This window comes from Toxorhynchites rutilus, chromosome 1, assembly GCF_029784135.1.
Source record: "Toxorhynchites rutilus septentrionalis strain SRP chromosome 1, ASM2978413v1, whole genome shotgun sequence".
Classification (NCBI taxonomy): Eukaryota; Metazoa; Arthropoda; class Insecta; order Diptera; family Culicidae; genus Toxorhynchites; species Toxorhynchites rutilus.
The window spans coordinates 1951635-1968627 of NC_073744.1; the positions used below are offsets into that span (position 1 = coordinate 1951635).

Below are 16993 nucleotides of genomic sequence, written 5' to 3' on the forward strand. Positions count from 1 at the left end.
TTAAGAAAATCAACATGATCAAATTGTAATATTGAAATATATTGATATCGCGGGACATTTTCGTTTCTTTTGCCAAATGCGGGACGTAATCTTACGCGGGAGATTTTGTTGAAATGTGGGACGTCTGGTCAGTTTATACATGTACTAGACGTGACGGGAAGACGGCTTCCATAACGGCATTCGAAAGAAATGTGCCGTTCAGAATATTTAACAAATTGGTTCAACATTCTGTGCATCATTTTTCAAAACGCCAAACAAGCGGAACGTACATTGCCCCCATTGTACAATGTGCTGTGAGGTGACGAAATCGTATATAATGGCGTGAGGCTATGAAATAATTATCTAACCCCAACCAACAGTGGCTTTGTTTTTCATTGCGAGAACTATCAATCAATTACATCGATAATTATGTCAAATTTGAGCAAGAAAAAAAACATCCTCATTGCGACTGAATATGTTTTTTTTCGTGCTGCTGAACATGAACAATTAGAATGTCGCTGTGATTAATATCCATATTTCAAATTCACATTATGACATTGATTGTTGTCATATGTGAAAACAAATTGTGCTCATCGATTCGTTAGTTATGCGATACGATTTGTATAAGCACAATACATAAAGACTGGGGTGAGTATCAAATCGCACTCGTTCGAATGCAGTCAATTAATTTATTGTGAAAATTACTTCGGAGTTCATGAAGAAAATGTCGGCTTGCGAATGCAAACACTGCTGACCATGGTCGATCAATGACTTTTTAGTGAGTCTGACCAATTCAAATTATTTCCATATATGTATGCAATGAATATTAGCAGATGTTCGCTTCACTGTGAGGATAGGCGTGATCAGTAATAACGTACGCTTTTAGCCTCGCTTATTTTCGAGTACTTTCGAATCGATCATGTTTGGAAATGATTTTTGCCCAAAATCCGTTCCGTGATGCATTTTTACTATAATTTGACTGTTGTTCGTTGAATTCTACAATCAATTCAAAACAGTTATGCCTGGCGTGCTTTCAATGGAGGAGAGATCGACGGGTTTATTTGCACAGCAGAGTGAAAGAAGAAACCAGCCGTGAAGAGCTTCGTGCCATATGGCGAATCGTTTCGGTTAAACGTGTTACCGCCCACACTGTTTGTGGATGGGGTAAATGATCTTCAGTGATAAGCTGGCAATGGAATTCCGTATGCGGTGTTCATGACCCAGCTATAATTGAAATACAAAGAAACCGAAACAAATGCATGGAATTTAATGGCTTATAACAGTTTATATTTATAAACATAAACTCAGGAAAACATACTGAACATAACGGATCAGATAATAAATCATTCAGTTGTGATCTCGACATCGAAGACCAGTCGTGAAAATATGATTGAAAAAAAGGGGCATTTAAGGCTGGGGTCAAATATTTTGTTCTTATTTCGCTTTGTTGATAAGGAAAATTTTAAGCACATTGTAAAACTTGTAAACGGTAGAAACATTTCCCTATTATTCATCACGATATGACCTCAGCGGTAAAGCCGCAGCAGCCTCCTTTCTGCTGCTCTGCTGATCGTTTATTATCGCCCGCCTCATTTTTGCAGCTTGCAAGAGCCAACAAACATTTACATAATAATTATTTACAAATAGTAATAACATGATGCCGATAAATGTTTGATCGAAGGGTTAATCATCATTAAGCTATTATATTTTTCGATTATCTGAGTATATATGCGATCGGGACTACTTTTCATTTCTACCGGAATATCCAAATGACATATCGGCTTTCACAGCAAGAAATATGCCATGCATTAAAGAAATTAGACGGACCGAAAGGATCAGAACCTGACGGAATAGCATCTGTATTCCTGAAGAACCTAGCTGAGAAACTCACTCTTCCCTTACACTGCATTTTCAATATGTCACTACGAACTGGAATATTCCCAGAAAAATGGAAACAATCTTCTCGGTACCTACCTTCAAATCAGGCGCTAAACCTGGCGTAGGTAATTATCGTGGAATTGCCATTACATTTTGCATTCCTAAGCTATTCGAAGCAATAGTGGATGAAAAGTCTTCCAACAAGTAAAGAATACAATAACGAGTATGCAACATGGCTTCTTGAAAGGTCGCTCAACTGCAACTAATCTGTTGGCATTTGGGACTTCTATTATGAATGCAATGGAAAATGGCAAACACGTAGAAGCTCTTTACACCGACTTTAGTAAAGTATTTGACAGCATCGATATTCCATTACTACTCTTCAAATTAGAGAAAATAGGAATGGAACAAGAACTCTTAAACTGGTTCAATTCTTATCTAACAATTCGTGAACAAATTCTCTCTCAAATCCAGTAAAACCACTTCGGGAGACCCACAAGACACAAGACCAAACGACCTGTTCTCGAGCGAGAACACACCTTGGTTTTGATTTATGAAAATTTAAATAAATCGTTTCATATATCAAGTCATTTTTAACACAACTGCTACGATATACAATTTTACACTTACACTTGTGTTACATTTTTCACAATACACGATCGGTCATTGATGTGAAATTTCACGAAGCAACCAACATTAAAGTTTAAATTTTATTTGCTGGAATAATTTGTATCAATAATCATTATTGCAATATAAGAATGCCCCCGACTACTTTTATGTATTTGCAATGCCGAGTTCACCCAGGCAGCATGATTTCGATGTCTCTGTTAGGGACCCGCCGCATGTGTCGTAAATTTCGACCAATCAGAAGTGGGTATCTCCGTTGGGATAGGGGTTGAGATTTTTCATTGCTCGATAGTTAGTTTAATGACATATATTATTTTATTTAATATAAAACATTGTTATTGAGTGCCGAAATCTATTGACGCAAAAATTTCATCAATCCATCATGAAATGACTGAGCAATAAGCGTTTGAAATTGGACAATTTTCACGATGTGTTCGATTTTCGATTTTCAACTTGTACTCCAATATGTTCCCGAAAGACGTAATTCTACGTCAAAATCTTGATGTACGCGAAATAACCGACCATTAGCTAACCCCTAAGTCGGATAATAAACTTTTACCAAGTAACTAGTCGATAAACTTCCACAAGTATTGATAGCAACTGGAGAAATTTGAGGCAGCGATTCAGGGCAAACCTAGTGAGTTAGTCTGCGTGAGAAGCATGTTGAGTTAGACTTTATGTCTCGATAAATTACACAATAAATCTTCAGCTGAACTAATCGGTTTCTACACCCTCAGATCATCACAGGTTCAGGACTCAAAATTCCTTCAATGACAAAAACTTTGATTCTCTGGACAACATAAAAAAATACCATGAACAGTTTTCGACGAGAAGGCAAACATTATGGTGGGGTTGAATTTTTAATCTGCATGAAGAATGGCTAAAGATTGAGGAATAAAACTGTACATATAAAATTGAATAAATGTATGTCTGTCTATAAAAATTATGATTTTGTTCTTCCAAAATCGGCACGCAACATAGCCCAATAACGTTTGCATTAAAAATGTGCAAACAATGCCGATTTTTCATGGGTTTACCTTCACACGCACTGACGAAACTACCCATGCAGCATCAATCATAGTAACCCATGAATCAGCAGAAAAAAAATGACAGCTCTATCAGTCGAACTCTAACCGTGATGACGAAAAGAGTGAAGCTACTCCGTTCAGAAGTGTGCGCGTTCAAAGAACTGTACTTCGCCGCGTCGGCATCTACAACATCTTGGCACTATTGGACAACAATCAGATCATCGAAAGAACACCCGGTTCCGGACGGCTGAATCCACAGTTACGTCCACTGGTCTCGGAACTGCAGGCAATAATGCAGCTGCAGCGACTGAATAAGATGGTCAAGTCGATTTTCCCGGCCGATCGCGACGTGGAAGTACTGATGGGCGACGAGACCTATCTCACCCTGGATGGCAAACAACTGGCAGGGCACTTCGTATTTTACTTCTCCCACGAAGGAAGTGAAGTTTATTTCACACACCAAGTTCCCCAAGAGGTGCCCGCTCAACTTCCCCCTGCTGCGTCCCATCGAGAATTTCTGGGCAAACTTGAAGCGTTATGGCGGGTTTACATTAGGGAGATCTATAGCTATAGATGGATTTATTCACGTGAATATAGGTGTAAACGGGTGAGAATAAATATGATACACTTATTCGAGGTATATATAACTTGAATAAATTCAGCATATGTAAACGTTTGTGAATTTCTCACTGGTGAGAAATCACTAAAGTTGCATGCAGTTCTACTTCAGGTGAATAAATTCACCGAGAATATGTATATATTCATTATAGAAGTTCACGCTAGTGTAAACAGTTGATGCGATTTCTATAAATCTCATCATATTTCTACATATGAATATATAACTAGTCTAAACCCGCCCTTAGATCTACTCTAACAATTTTGTCGCGAGAACTGAGAAGGAATTGATAAATAAAACGAAGAAAGAATTCAAAAATTTGCCTATACGCATGTTTTTGTCCGCCATTGGCTCATGTTCTGGCCAATCGCAAGGGCGTAGAATAATATAATTATCTTCCATGGGAAATTTATCAAACTCAATTATTTGTTTTAGTTTTTTTATCACCATCCCTAAAAACTCCGTTTTTTTTTAATGCAAACATTATCTGAGTATATGTGAAGTATTCTGGAATGCAAGGCACAACCTAATATTTCTATTTTTTGTATGCTTTTCCTCCAGATGTAACATCGAAGCGGTTGGAAACAACAGCCAGTATGGATTCATCGCCGTTGACTGTGAACGTACGGCCCTATCAGGTGGATTCCCTTCCGGCCTACCGATCATCTCATTTTCACATCGCAACAGTGGGCATCACTTGATTCCAGTATAAACAATTTATTCCAAATTTCCAACATCGTTCATCATTAACTTGTCTATCGTTACAGGACCTATCGATGCTGAGTGCTTCAATAAGACGCTTGGATTTTTCGAACAATGGAATACGAACGATTCCCGAAAAGTCCTTCTCTGTGATAGGCGTAAGTCATTTAACTGTTAGGTTTTTTTTTTGTAAATTCTCATTATCTTCTATTTCAACAGGAATACGTTAGCGAACTACGCTTGGCAAACAACCTTCTAGGAGACAATCTGAATCCAATCTTCTCAACCACTGAGCTGCAAGCATTGAAAAACGTAAAAATCCTCGACATCTCCTTCAACCAGATAATGGCCCTTGATGAAGGAATCTTCCTGGGATGTCGAAAGCTGCAGGAAATCCAACTGGATGGCAACAAACTGTCCACTGTACCAGCAACTTCCTTCAAAGACCTGCCATCTCTTAGAATAATTTCCTTGAGGAATAACTTCATCGAGAATATTTCGTCCGATTCATTTGCCTTCGCCAATAAAATCGATCGGATTGATTTGCGCTACAACCGAATCCACAGTTTGAAACCGAATGCGTTCTCCAACCTACAAACAATGAAGGAACTACTACTGGCAGGAAATCTGATCAATAGCGTGGATGAACGAGCTTTCATGGGTTCGGATGCGATTCAGAAATTGGATCTATCGGACAATTTGATTGGAGAAATTCCTTCCGCCGCTTTGAGCTCTATTGAGTCTCTCAAAGTGCTGAATCTTTCCCTGAACAATATCGACAAACTGGAATCGAAGCACCTACAGCTGTTGAAGAACCTGCAGATATTGGACATCAGCCGTAATATAATTGCTTCCGTGCTTCCGGGAACTTTCCGCGAACAATCGCTCTTGAAATATTTGGATCTCAGCTTGAACTCACTTCGCACAATCGAAGACGATGCCTTCGAGGGTTTGGACAATCTGCAGACACTGATCTTGCGAGATAATAACATTTTGTTGATTCCCGGGAGTGCATTGGGACGGTTGCCTCGGCTCTCCAACTTGTATCTGGACTTCAACCGCGTTGCTGCCCTATCGTCTAACATTTTGAAATCAATTCAGCCGGAAAATATTCGCTATCTATCGCTGTCACGAAATGTGATCCGTGAATTCCCTGCCAACAGTTTTACTTCGTTCAAGAAATTGATATACCTGGACATCTCTGGCAACAGTTTGGGAGTCATCAGTGAGGACACATTCGCGGGACTGGACAGCACTCTACTGGAGATAAAAATGTCGTATAACAAAATTTCAACGTTCCGTAAGATTGATCTCCCCAAACTCAGGCGATTAGACATCAGCTCTAACAGTATCGATGACTTGACGGTGGATGCTTTCCACAAACTGGGCAATCTTCTGTACTTGAACATGAGCGGAAATGAGCATATCACCCAAATCACCAGGACTATGATTTATCCGCTGAACAAACTGCAGGTAATCGATATTAGCAACAACGGAATAAAAACGATTCAAGCGGATCTTTTCCACAATAATACGGAACTGAGAATTATTCTTTTGAACCACAACCATTTGAAGATGATTGAGGAGAATACATTCATGGCTCTGAACAATCTGTTCAATGTGGACATTTCGCACAATGAAATCACGACCATCAAATCCCGGTCCTTCATCAACACGGTCAACCTGAGAACGCTAAACCTGCGCGGAAACAAACTGATCGAGCTGAGAGCCGATATATTCAACAGTGAAACCGCAATGGAGACACTCGATCTTTCGGATAACGAAATTGGTGTTTTCGGACCAAACACATTTAAAATTCACCCAAGACTGCGAAAAATTTTCCTAGCAAATAACAAACTGCAGCGATTCAGTCCCGAGTTGATCAATTCGTTGGATTTTCTGGAAGTGATCGATCTGAGCAATAATCAGCTGATAGCAATCGATCAGTTGGACTATGCGCGATTCGCGAATCTACGAGAGCTTTACTTCGCTAGGAACCAGATCGAGATAGTGAGTGATATGGCGTTCCACAATTCAACGCAACTGCAGATAGTGGACTTGAGCGGCAACAAGCTTGAACGACTGACGGAGCGAGTTTTCGAAGGACTGATCCGTATTGAGAAACTAGATCTGAGCCATAATGCGCTACAAGAGCTCCCGGAAGGAATCTTCGACAAAAGCCGTATTCAAAAGGTTGAAAACTTAATTCTGACGAACAATAGTTTCCGATCGATTCCGTTAGGCGCATTGAAAGACCAGCATGACACTATTTACAAGCTGGATATGAGCTATAACCAGCTGAAGGATATCCCCGCCACAAACACGCACATGGTGATGACCAATATCAAGAATATCGACTTCTCGTTCAATCCGATGTCGGAACAAGCCACCAAGATTCTGTTGGAGCAACCGAAAACAACTAGACATCTGAATTTGGCTCACACAGGCATAGAGCGGCTGCCAATTCTTGAGACACCGTACCTTCAGTCGTTAAATCTGTCCATGAATAATATCAGCTCTATAGGGGAACGCGTTTTTGAAAAGACCACTCTGCTCCAGGTGTTGGATGTTTCATTCAATAAACTCGAGAATATCGACGGTATGAATCAGATTTGGCCCAAACTCAGTTTGTTGAGCTATCTCGATTTGTCGAACAATCCCATCAAAACAATCGTTACACATGCGTTCGACTCGCTGGAAGCCCTAAGGACACTAAAAATCAAAGATCTTTCCGAAATTACCAGACTGGAAAAGAACGCCTTTAAGCCGCTCAGTAGTTTGTCCGTATTAGAGGCTTACAACTTCGCCAAATTAGGTTACATTGACGTTCAAGGGATTCTTCAGGAGCTTCCATCGCTGGCATCGCTTGACATTGAGGTGAAAGACACGGTGCTGGAATCGGATCAGTTACAGGTTATAGAACATCCAAAGCTAAGCAATCTCGGATTGTACGGAAACATGCTACAAAGTCTCTCTTCTGGAAGTTTCGCCGGATTGAGGAACAAATTTTTAAGTGTCAGTCTGAAGAATACCTCTTTGACAACGTTACCCACAGCACTCCTGTTACCGCTGCCACGTTCAGCACACATTGACTTGGACATATCCGGATCGAAAATAACCACGCTGACACAACCCTTCCTAGGATCAATGGATGATCGCAAAAATAGTCTTACCATTGCTGGACTCAACACCAATCCTATCCAGTGTGACTGTCAAGCTCGAGCATTCCGCCGATGGATTATAGCTGCCAAAATTATGGACGTGAGATGTTCGTCTCCGGAAAATGTACAAGGTCGATTGTTGGTGGAAGTTGGCGATAATGAACTAGTTTGTGATCAAAAGAAACAAACAACAACAACAACCACCAGCAGAACGTCAACGATTACTTTCACCAACTATACATCGGAATATACACAAGTGATCACGAAGGTGACTCCAACCACCGAACAGGACATAATTTGGAGTGTGGCGCCAACGACAAAGGTTAAAGCCAAAACGAAAATGCCTCCAATGAAGCAAATGCCCATAACCAACGATGATACGCTGATTATTGGAATCGTGGGTGGAGTTATCGTTTTCATCTTCCTGCTCATTATCATCATCTGTATATGCAGACTGAAAATGAACAATGATACGTACCGAGGCCCCCCGATCGGAATGTCCACGATGCATCCAAATGGAATGCAGGTTAATTACAAAAACGGTAAGGGTACCCCGATCTACCCAATCGTGGCTCCCTATGCTACCCTGCCTTACAAACAGAGTTCATCACCAGATAATCAACCTAGGCCAAATTACTCCACAATCGGACGAATTCCGTACCAATATCAAAATCAGCACATAATGCCACCACCATCGCACCATTCTGCTGCTTCGCTACATTCAGTCCACTCTGCCCAGAATCCTTACATGGCGTACCAAGACGATAAAGCCTACCGATAGTCTGAGCGTGTGCCTTCATCCCCCTTTACTGAGATTTTCTTCTAGCCCTTAACTTATTTATAGTTACAGAGTACAATGTTCTTTATTTTTAAACAAAGCCGATAGTAAAAAAGTGCGAAAAAACTGCCAACTCTTGTCACTGAGAAAAAAATATTAGTCTGCAGTGTTAGTGCGTGATTGAATCTAATGCTCAAATTTATTTAATAAGTCAAATCGGTAGGACCATGCCGCGACGGATCCTTTCCGGTTGTACGCATGCATTTGACGGATTTCGAGCCAACTCGATCAGATGTTGGCGTGCCCCTATCAAAATTGAATGAAACATTCTGGGCGTGAAGACCCCGCCTTATTGAGCAACTTGGCATACTTAGTTTTCCGAAAATTTATCTAGACTAACATATAGAAAGGGTCAAATATTTTTGATCATTTTTTTAAAAATTTTTTTTACTCGAAAATGGTCCTACAAAAAAGAGATCTATGGAAAAGTTTAGGAAAATAATTGAATTTTCAGAAAAAAATACTAAAAAAATATTTTTAGAAATCTTACACTGAAAAAAATCTATTTCAAAAACTAAATGTCGATTTTCTTAAAATGGTCATCTCAAATTTTGATGAAATGGTAGACAACTCTTCCATACATCGCAACTTGTACGTACAACAAGGCAAAAAAGTTTTACTTACAGAAACTTTTTCAATATTTTATTGAAATTAAGTTTTTTTTCTGTGCAGAAAGCCAATCCAAAATTTAAAAAAAAATAATAATGAAAATGTTAAATAAGTGTTTCAGATGTCTTTATTTCAAATCATAGAGGAACTGGTACGAATTCGGTACCCCGTAGGCAGAGGCGTAGTGTGCGGGTGGCAAACCCGGCATTTGCCAAAATCGAAAAATTTTCAAAGGCATTTTGCCAAATGCCAAAAACCCAAAATATCCGTATTTTTAAAAAAATATAAAGTTTTGTTGTTTTTGAAATCTTGAAAATTTTTCATGTGCGTCTTTTGAAAAATCATCAAAAATCGAATAGTGAGCCAATTTTAAATATTAAAGCTGATTTGGATCAAGAAATTTATGTTCTCCAATGAATTCGAGTAAGTTTATCGAGATTTTAATCACAAATTTCATAGATTTCATTCCAAAGTGAAAATTCCGTATGCGGGTAATTTGGCAGCCCAATGTAAACATAGTGTTGATGATACACTATGCTAAGTATTGCATGCCCATGCAGCAAAATTTTACTTTACTTTAATTTTTTTAGTAAGAAATAAATCGAGATGAAATTTGTTCACTTTTTCTTGAAAAAATCTTTTTTTTGTTCCTCATTGTTTTGTAAAATTGCATGCTTTTTCGTCAACATTGAGTTAATTTACGTAAGATAGTGTACTTCACTTCTATTTTGTATGAATATGCCAAAAAAATACATTTTCCGTGATTTCAGGACGATTCTTTTAATTTAAAAAAATAAAAAATGGGGTGCCAAATTTATACCCAGGCATCTCGGGTACTCGAATTTGAGTTGTTTCACTTCTATGCTCAAAGCTCCGAGCCAAATCAGCCAAATCAAGTGTTCTCTTTCAATTCAAAGCGTCTGTCTTACATAATGTCTGAAGCCTTCAAACCGAACATATTTTTCCGCACTGTTCCGCTGATTTTTGAAGTCGTTAGCCCAAACTTCTCATAATCCTTGATAATATCGGAGATACTTTCACGTTGAAGCAATACTGTTAAATTTATCCACATTAAACGAGCCTGATCGACTGAAATAATTGACTGCACCGATGTAGATGACGATACGATACCTCTTCTAAAAAAAAACAAAAAAAAAGAATGTTTGTCGATGGTTGAGGATTTTGAAGACTTTACTTCGACAGTACCACTTCTGAAATATAACATTGAATGATAAGTAAGTTATAATGAGTTGCTACTGTAAGAAAGTAAAATCATTGTAGGATAGATGCGGTTGTATCGGCAAATGCATCAGCATTGGCACCATTCTCATAAGTACAATGGTATCAGTTTTGGCATTACTCCATGCAGCCAATACTGAAGCAACTATTGCCAACACTACCACATGTACTCTACTCATTTACATATCTTCTGCATCATCGAACTCCAGACCATTTGATGGATGTTCAATATTTTGGTTAGTTTTATCCTCATCTATACGTCGTTTTTTCTTTGGAACACACTTATTGCGCCAAATCACTGCCAAACAAGATTCACAAATTCACATTGTATCATCCAACGGATGGGTATATCCCAGTAAACGTATTTTCTCTATTATTGTTGATCTTAACCGACGTAGTTTATTACGATTACACTTGGGGTTGTTAATACCAGCACTGCATTTGTAATCTTTGCAAATCCTGGAGATCACTCATGTTGCTAAACAATGTCACACTTTTCTTTGTTGAATTCTGATGATTACGCAGAAACAAAATAATGCTACCTGGAGGCGATCTGGCGTAGTGGTAACATCCATGCCTCTCACGCTGAAGGTCACGAGTTCAATTCTCACTCCCGACATTCTTCAAAAATGGAAGTACAAGTGACGAACCAGCCAAATGAGTTGAAAATCACTATAATACAGATAAAAAAAAAATAATGCTACCTTTTTTCCGCCACTTTACATTTGCTGCCGGTCACGACTGGTAATTTTCAAATAACTGCAGAGCCATTTTTTTCATCCTTCGGGTATCTATACAATCCATTTCTTATTATCAAATCTAAAGTGACTTACAGTGACTCTCAATAAATACCTAAATCTACAACAACTGTTCGATACCTGACCGACCGATCAAGAGATTTAAGGTAGATGGCTATTGTTTGAGAACTGCTGATTTTCTCTGAATTGAAACATATTGTACATTAGCACCCAAGGGCCACCAGCTGATTTTTTCTATAACTGTACACCCAGAAAATAAATAGAGAATTTTCGAGAAAAAATCTTGTTTTTATTAGAAAAAGTATGGAAGAGTTGTAGGGCACATATTTATCTACCATTTCATCAAAACCTGAGATGACCATTTTGAGAAAATCGACTTTTACTTCCTGAAATCTATTTTTTCAATTTTTCAAATTTTTTTGAGTATTTTTTCTGAAAATTCAATTATTTTATGGAAGAGTTCATAGATCACTTTTTTGTAGAACTTGCCATTTTCGAGCAAAATTTTTTTTATAAAATTTGGCCCTTTCCATATATTAGTCTAGATAAATTTTCGGTAAACTGTATAAGTATGTCAAGTTGCTTAATTAGGTAAGGTCTTCACGCCCAGAAAGTTTCATTAAGTTCTGAGAGGGGTCACGCCAATCCCATAGACAAGTTGGCGCGAAATCCGTTATTTGTTGAATAGCTCTATGAACGCAAGCAAAATCAACATATTGTTGTGAGGTGCTCGAATGAACAGTGTCACACGCTGGAACAACACTTTTCTGTACTTTTTTCGTTTAAAAATAAAACACCAATGTGAAAATGTCCTCTAATATTGTTTTATTCTACTGCCGTTGATAAATCACCAAATGGTTCAAGTTTTCACTACCAACCTTGAATGACTGCACCCTTTCCCAGTTCTGTTCGGCGGGGAAATTAGGTTGAAAAGGAAGCGGATCCGTATGAACTCCCCTACCCTCTGCAGGTCCGATTATTATTACAAAACTGCCACCAAATTCTTGCACGTATTCACGAAATGCGCCACCGTCGTTGAAATAGCAGAACATCATAGCATGCCATCGTAGTTGCCCTTGACCATCTATCACATTCGACAGACCTTCCGCAAACATCATTGGTATGTAAGTTTTCGTCGCATACTTTGATCGCCACCAGTTTTCATCCTTTTCAACGCCTGCTACGGCTACACCTGTTGCTCTAGTGATCAACCATTCCAACAATCCTGTTCCGCAGCCAATGCTTATCACGCGACTGATATTCAAATCGTTTAACCCGATGCGTATCCTATGGAGGTCCTGTTGACGGGGCCATACCCAGAGGAATTTCACGCGTTTATCAATCGGTAGTGCCTGACCTAGGTCTATCACTTTTTTCCAATTCTTGGAAGCAACACAATCGCCGATAGCATGCTCTATTTTTTCTGCTGCACTTCGCTCCATTTGATGCGTGGACGGACACAAATTCTGTCTTTCACGTGCAATTTCGCTCTTGCTCGTGATCTCACCTTGTTGAGTTGGTAAAGATCTGTGATTTTCGTTTGCGCCAATGAACTTCAGAGAAATTATTTATAGAAGAAATATTGTTGAGACTACTGTTGACGTCGGCAGCGACAGCTGCTGATGGCGTCTGCGTGGTAGTTGGTATCAAAAATTCATCTGACCTGGCCGATGTAGAGCTACTTTGAATGTATTCTTCGTCATCTTCATTGCTTGGTCTTAGTATTTTCCGATAGATTTCAAGTGGATCAACCTTGGGAACAGACTTAGGAGGTGGCTCACTTTTCGTAATCACGTTCTGCGATATTACCGAGCTAGATTTGTTCAATGATTTTGGTGTACCTACTACTTGGATTACGCTAATTCTGTTTGAAATAACTTCCATTGGTTTAGAGACGCTGTTGTTTTCTGGCAGTGATTGACTTTGTTGGGCATCTTTTTTGATCGAAGTTAATTGTACCCCAAGCTCACTTCGATGAACTATTTTGTTGGGGTCATACTCCGAGTGGAAACTTTTTGCGTGTCTTAGAATATTGTCTTTCCTGGAGCTCGAAATTCCACACAAATCGCATTTGAATTCTTTCAGAGCAATATGCGTTTTGAGATGTCTTTCTAAATTTCTCGAATCGACGAATACTTTGGCGCATGAGTTGCACTGGAAAGATCTCTGTGTATGGTTCAACTTATGGAATTTCAGTGCATTGTTTCTATAGAATGTCTTATCACATTGGTCACATTTGAAAAGCTTCTTCTTCGCGTGAATAATATTTGCGTGCTTCGTTAAATTACCTTTGAGACTGAATGTCATCTCGCATTGGTCACACTCAAAGCGTTTTATTTCGGCATGTTTCCTCTTGTGCCTCAACAGAGCAACTTGTGATTCGAAGTGCTCCAAGCATTTGTTGCATTTATGCACGGTGTTTGTTTCATGCTCTCGCATATGTATATCAAGATCACGCTGATGTTGGTAGCTTTTATCGCACTGTTTGCATGGCAATCGTTGGCTCCTGTGTATTTCCTCGTGAAACATTTTGTGTGACTTCGAACTGAAGGTACGATCGCAGTGGTAACATTTGAACGGCTTGAGTTCCGGATTCGCACAATTTCCATGATAGTGACGACTGGAGCGATTCCTCAGCGATTTGCGGCAAACGCCGCATTCGTTCACTACTGACGAAGACATTGCTAATACATTTGCCCTTTGGTATCACTGATAGATTCCAAGGAATACGAACATCAGAAAGGATAGCTCAAATATGCTGAAACAAAGGTAATGTTTATAAAAATATAATTTTTAAAGTGTAAAAAGCTACCATGAATTGGCCAAAGCTCATTTGCAGCTGAAATCGCTGAAAATGTATGCACATTATTTTTCGTCTGGCATTCTTTCGGTGGAATTTCAAAACAGTGATTCTGGTAGTAGTGATTAGCGTTTATATGAAGAAAATATACAGACGGAAACATAAATGATAAAGACTAGACTATATTACTCTAGATAAGGAAATCAATCAAATCAGCTACAAAAATATGAGACACAAAAATAAAGCTTTGAAGTTCGAGGGGTCCTGTGAGCAAAATCTACGTTGAGAGATGTAAACATACAAAAATGAAAACAAAAATCGCGATTACATACGTGCAGTGTCGACATCTACCGTGGTGTAAAGCAATCAACTCTCTGTCAGATTAGCAAGCCAGTAGGAAGGCAGAATTAATAAAACTTTAAAATAAAAAATAATCCATGATAATTTAAAGTGTTCATCTTGTCTTAAAAGCATTACCACTCTCACTTCACAGAAAGGAAACATAAAAATAAATGCCGCGAAACGCGAAAAGTTGGAAAACTTTTCGACTGGGCGATGTTTTCTATGTTTTTTTTTATTGGAAGTGCATAAAATTTCAGGGAACAGGTACCGTCGTTGGGGGCGAGAATGTGTCGGAAAGGAATTTTTTCGAATTTTTTGTTGAATAACTATCGTAAATTAGAGTGGAACGCACTTCTGGTTATGCAGATATGTTCTCTTATAATAAACTTACGAGTTTTCAGAAAATTGTTGAGAAGTACTAAATTTTCAGGATAATCGGATAAATCTCACATTTAATGAATCTCAAAATCTGGTTGCTAACCCTGGAAAATGTTGCATCTGCAAAATTGTCGCTAAAGAAATGCTTTTCTCCTTATAGGTGCGAAGATATTGCCTTCAATTCCTCTTCATAGGTCCGAAAAAAGCCACATCTAGGGGCGGTGTAATGAACGTTAAATTTGGAGGATTGCTACCAATTGTGAGTATATTTGCATGTACATTGCAGCTTGAGTTTATATGTTCAATTTTATGCTCGACCCATTCTCATCGCCACTCAGCGAAAATAAGATAATATTTCAAAAATGTTGAAATTCCCATGTAACAACAATTTTGATATTAAAGATATAAAAGAATCATTCTTTGAAATATTTAATCTTGTAGGTGTAGGTCTTGTATCGAATTTTTATGAATTATTAAACAATAACTACTTATGCTAACGTCAAGGAAGTAAAGGAAGTAGTGAAAATACGTCTCCTTCTAAACGATTCACAGCTTTCAAAAATATTCGCAATATTTGTGAAGATATTACAAATAGTAACTTTTCCCGTTTTTGACTTAATCTCGCTTCATGTAATTAGCTACCTATTTTATTCCAATATTTCTTCGTGAAGTGTCTCTACTTTGCTGTCTCAGCAAGGTATTTGATAGACTGATGATATCCTATACAAAGTTGCGTCATCTGTTATTTCGAAGGACAACATATATGATATATGAAGTATAACTATACCACAACGAATCTTTTGTGCTACGTCACCGTAGTGTGCCGTGAAATTGAAGATAGGCGACAGTTGTATGTCGACTTCGCGAAAGCCTTTGATACTTCCCGCGAATTCTAGTTGTTGAGAAACTTGAGGCTTCCCAGATTCAATGACAGTATCTCGTACCTTCGTGATCGCAGTGCGTATGTTACAGTCAACTTATCCCGCAAAAATTTGATCTACCACAGGAAATACCAAGTACCGAAGTGGCACAAATAAGGCCGCGGTGACAATGCTTGTAGCTTCTTACGAAAATGTGGCTGCACGAAACGCATGCAATCGAGAGAAGTAAAAAACTACATGCAATTGTATTGGTGTGGTTACATTGCTTCCTTTTCGATTCATTCCAATTCGTCTGCTTCGAGCGAACAAAATAGTTTCTTTTCTTTTTGTCAGTGATTGTATAATCAAATTTTCGTGTGTACCCCGATGCAATGCCACCGCGGCCTAAGGGTGAGGCCAGAGTGAACGCGACACGCGAGGTGATGCGATGCAAAACGAACGCGATTTTCTGAGCTACATAGTGGACAGAGTAGACGCGATTGAATGCAACAGATGTACACAAGAGGTGTTATTTTTTTTTTGTGTTCAAGTTTCGAAATGGACTCTGATGAAGAATATTTATGGTCCGAAATCATATGTAATTTATTTTCGGAAACAAAAAAGACTTCTGAATCCATCCAATCAATGCAAAAGAGGAGAATACGGAGGATACCACCATCTATAGAAAGATCTGATTAATGATCCGAACAAATTTCGTATGAGCATAGAAACTTTCGAATATACACATTGAAGTTGTTTCATGAAAAAGTGGACCTTCTTTATTAAAACTCTAATTGATCCTGGTGAAAAACTTATAATCACATTGAGGTAAGAAAACATTCATAAATAATCTTTGTGCTCGATTTACGTAGTTTTTCGACATTATTTTCACAATCCCTTGTTCTGTGCTTTCTACGTTTCTGGCAACGGGATTATCGTTCAATATACTACCATATACGTTTCGCGTCGGGAGATCAACGGCCACTGAAATTGTTAAGAAGACCTGTTTTGCACTATGGAACAAACTACAGTCCCTTCATATGCCACAACCAACCGAAGAACTTTTTGAAATTGTGCAAGATTACTGGAAATCGAAATGACGGTGGAATCTTCAATACAATCAAGCTATTCAAGTTGATGGAAGCAGGACAAATAAGTGTTCCAACAGAATGCAATCT

At 38.6% G+C, this 16993-nt stretch overlaps 3 protein-coding genes across 8 annotated transcripts in view; 1 reads left to right on the forward strand and 2 right to left on the reverse strand.

The window, feature by feature from the left end:
- The window catches only part of LOC129771884 (chaoptin), a 36691-nt gene extending 24444 nt beyond the window's left edge, over window positions 1-12247 (forward strand). For all 6 annotated transcript variants that reach the window (XM_055776026.1, XM_055776034.1, XM_055776003.1 and 3 more), the window contains 3 exons: window positions 4690-4834; window positions 4896-4988; window positions 5050-12247. In XM_055776026.1, the coding sequence (XP_055632001.1) occupies window positions 4690-4834; window positions 4896-4988; window positions 5050-8772 (3961 nt within the window). In that variant the 3' untranslated portion in view covers window positions 8773-12247. The remainder of the gene's footprint in view (window positions 1-4689; window positions 4835-4895; window positions 4989-5049) is intronic.
- On the reverse strand, window positions 12238-12877 carry LOC129771921 (uncharacterized). The gene has a single exon (XM_055776070.1). It carries the CDS (start codon window positions 12875-12877, stop codon window positions 12266-12268), a length of 612 nt encoding a protein of 203 aa, XP_055632045.1. The 3' UTR covers window positions 12238-12265.
- Window positions 12878-12938: 61 nt separating this feature from the next.
- On the reverse strand, window positions 12939-14496 carry LOC129771916 (gastrula zinc finger protein XlCGF52.1). Its single transcript, XM_055776057.1, has 2 exons — window positions 14248-14496; window positions 12939-14193 (listed from the first exon to the last, which is right to left on the reverse strand). Exon 2 carries the CDS (start codon window positions 14115-14117, stop codon window positions 12939-12941), a length of 1179 nt encoding a protein of 392 aa, XP_055632032.1. The 5' UTR covers window positions 14118-14193; window positions 14248-14496.
- Between the last annotated feature and the right edge of the window lie 2497 nt (window positions 14497-16993).

Excerpts from the sequence above, each read along its gene's own strand:
- LOC129771921 (XM_055776070.1), bottom strand. The coding sequence starts at position 12,877 with ATGGAGCGAAGTGCAGCAGAAAAAATAGAGCATGCTATCGGCGATTGT.
- LOC129771916 (XM_055776057.1), bottom strand. The coding sequence starts at position 14,117 with ATGTCTTCGTCAGTAGTGAACGAATGCGGCGTTTGCCGCAAATCGCTG.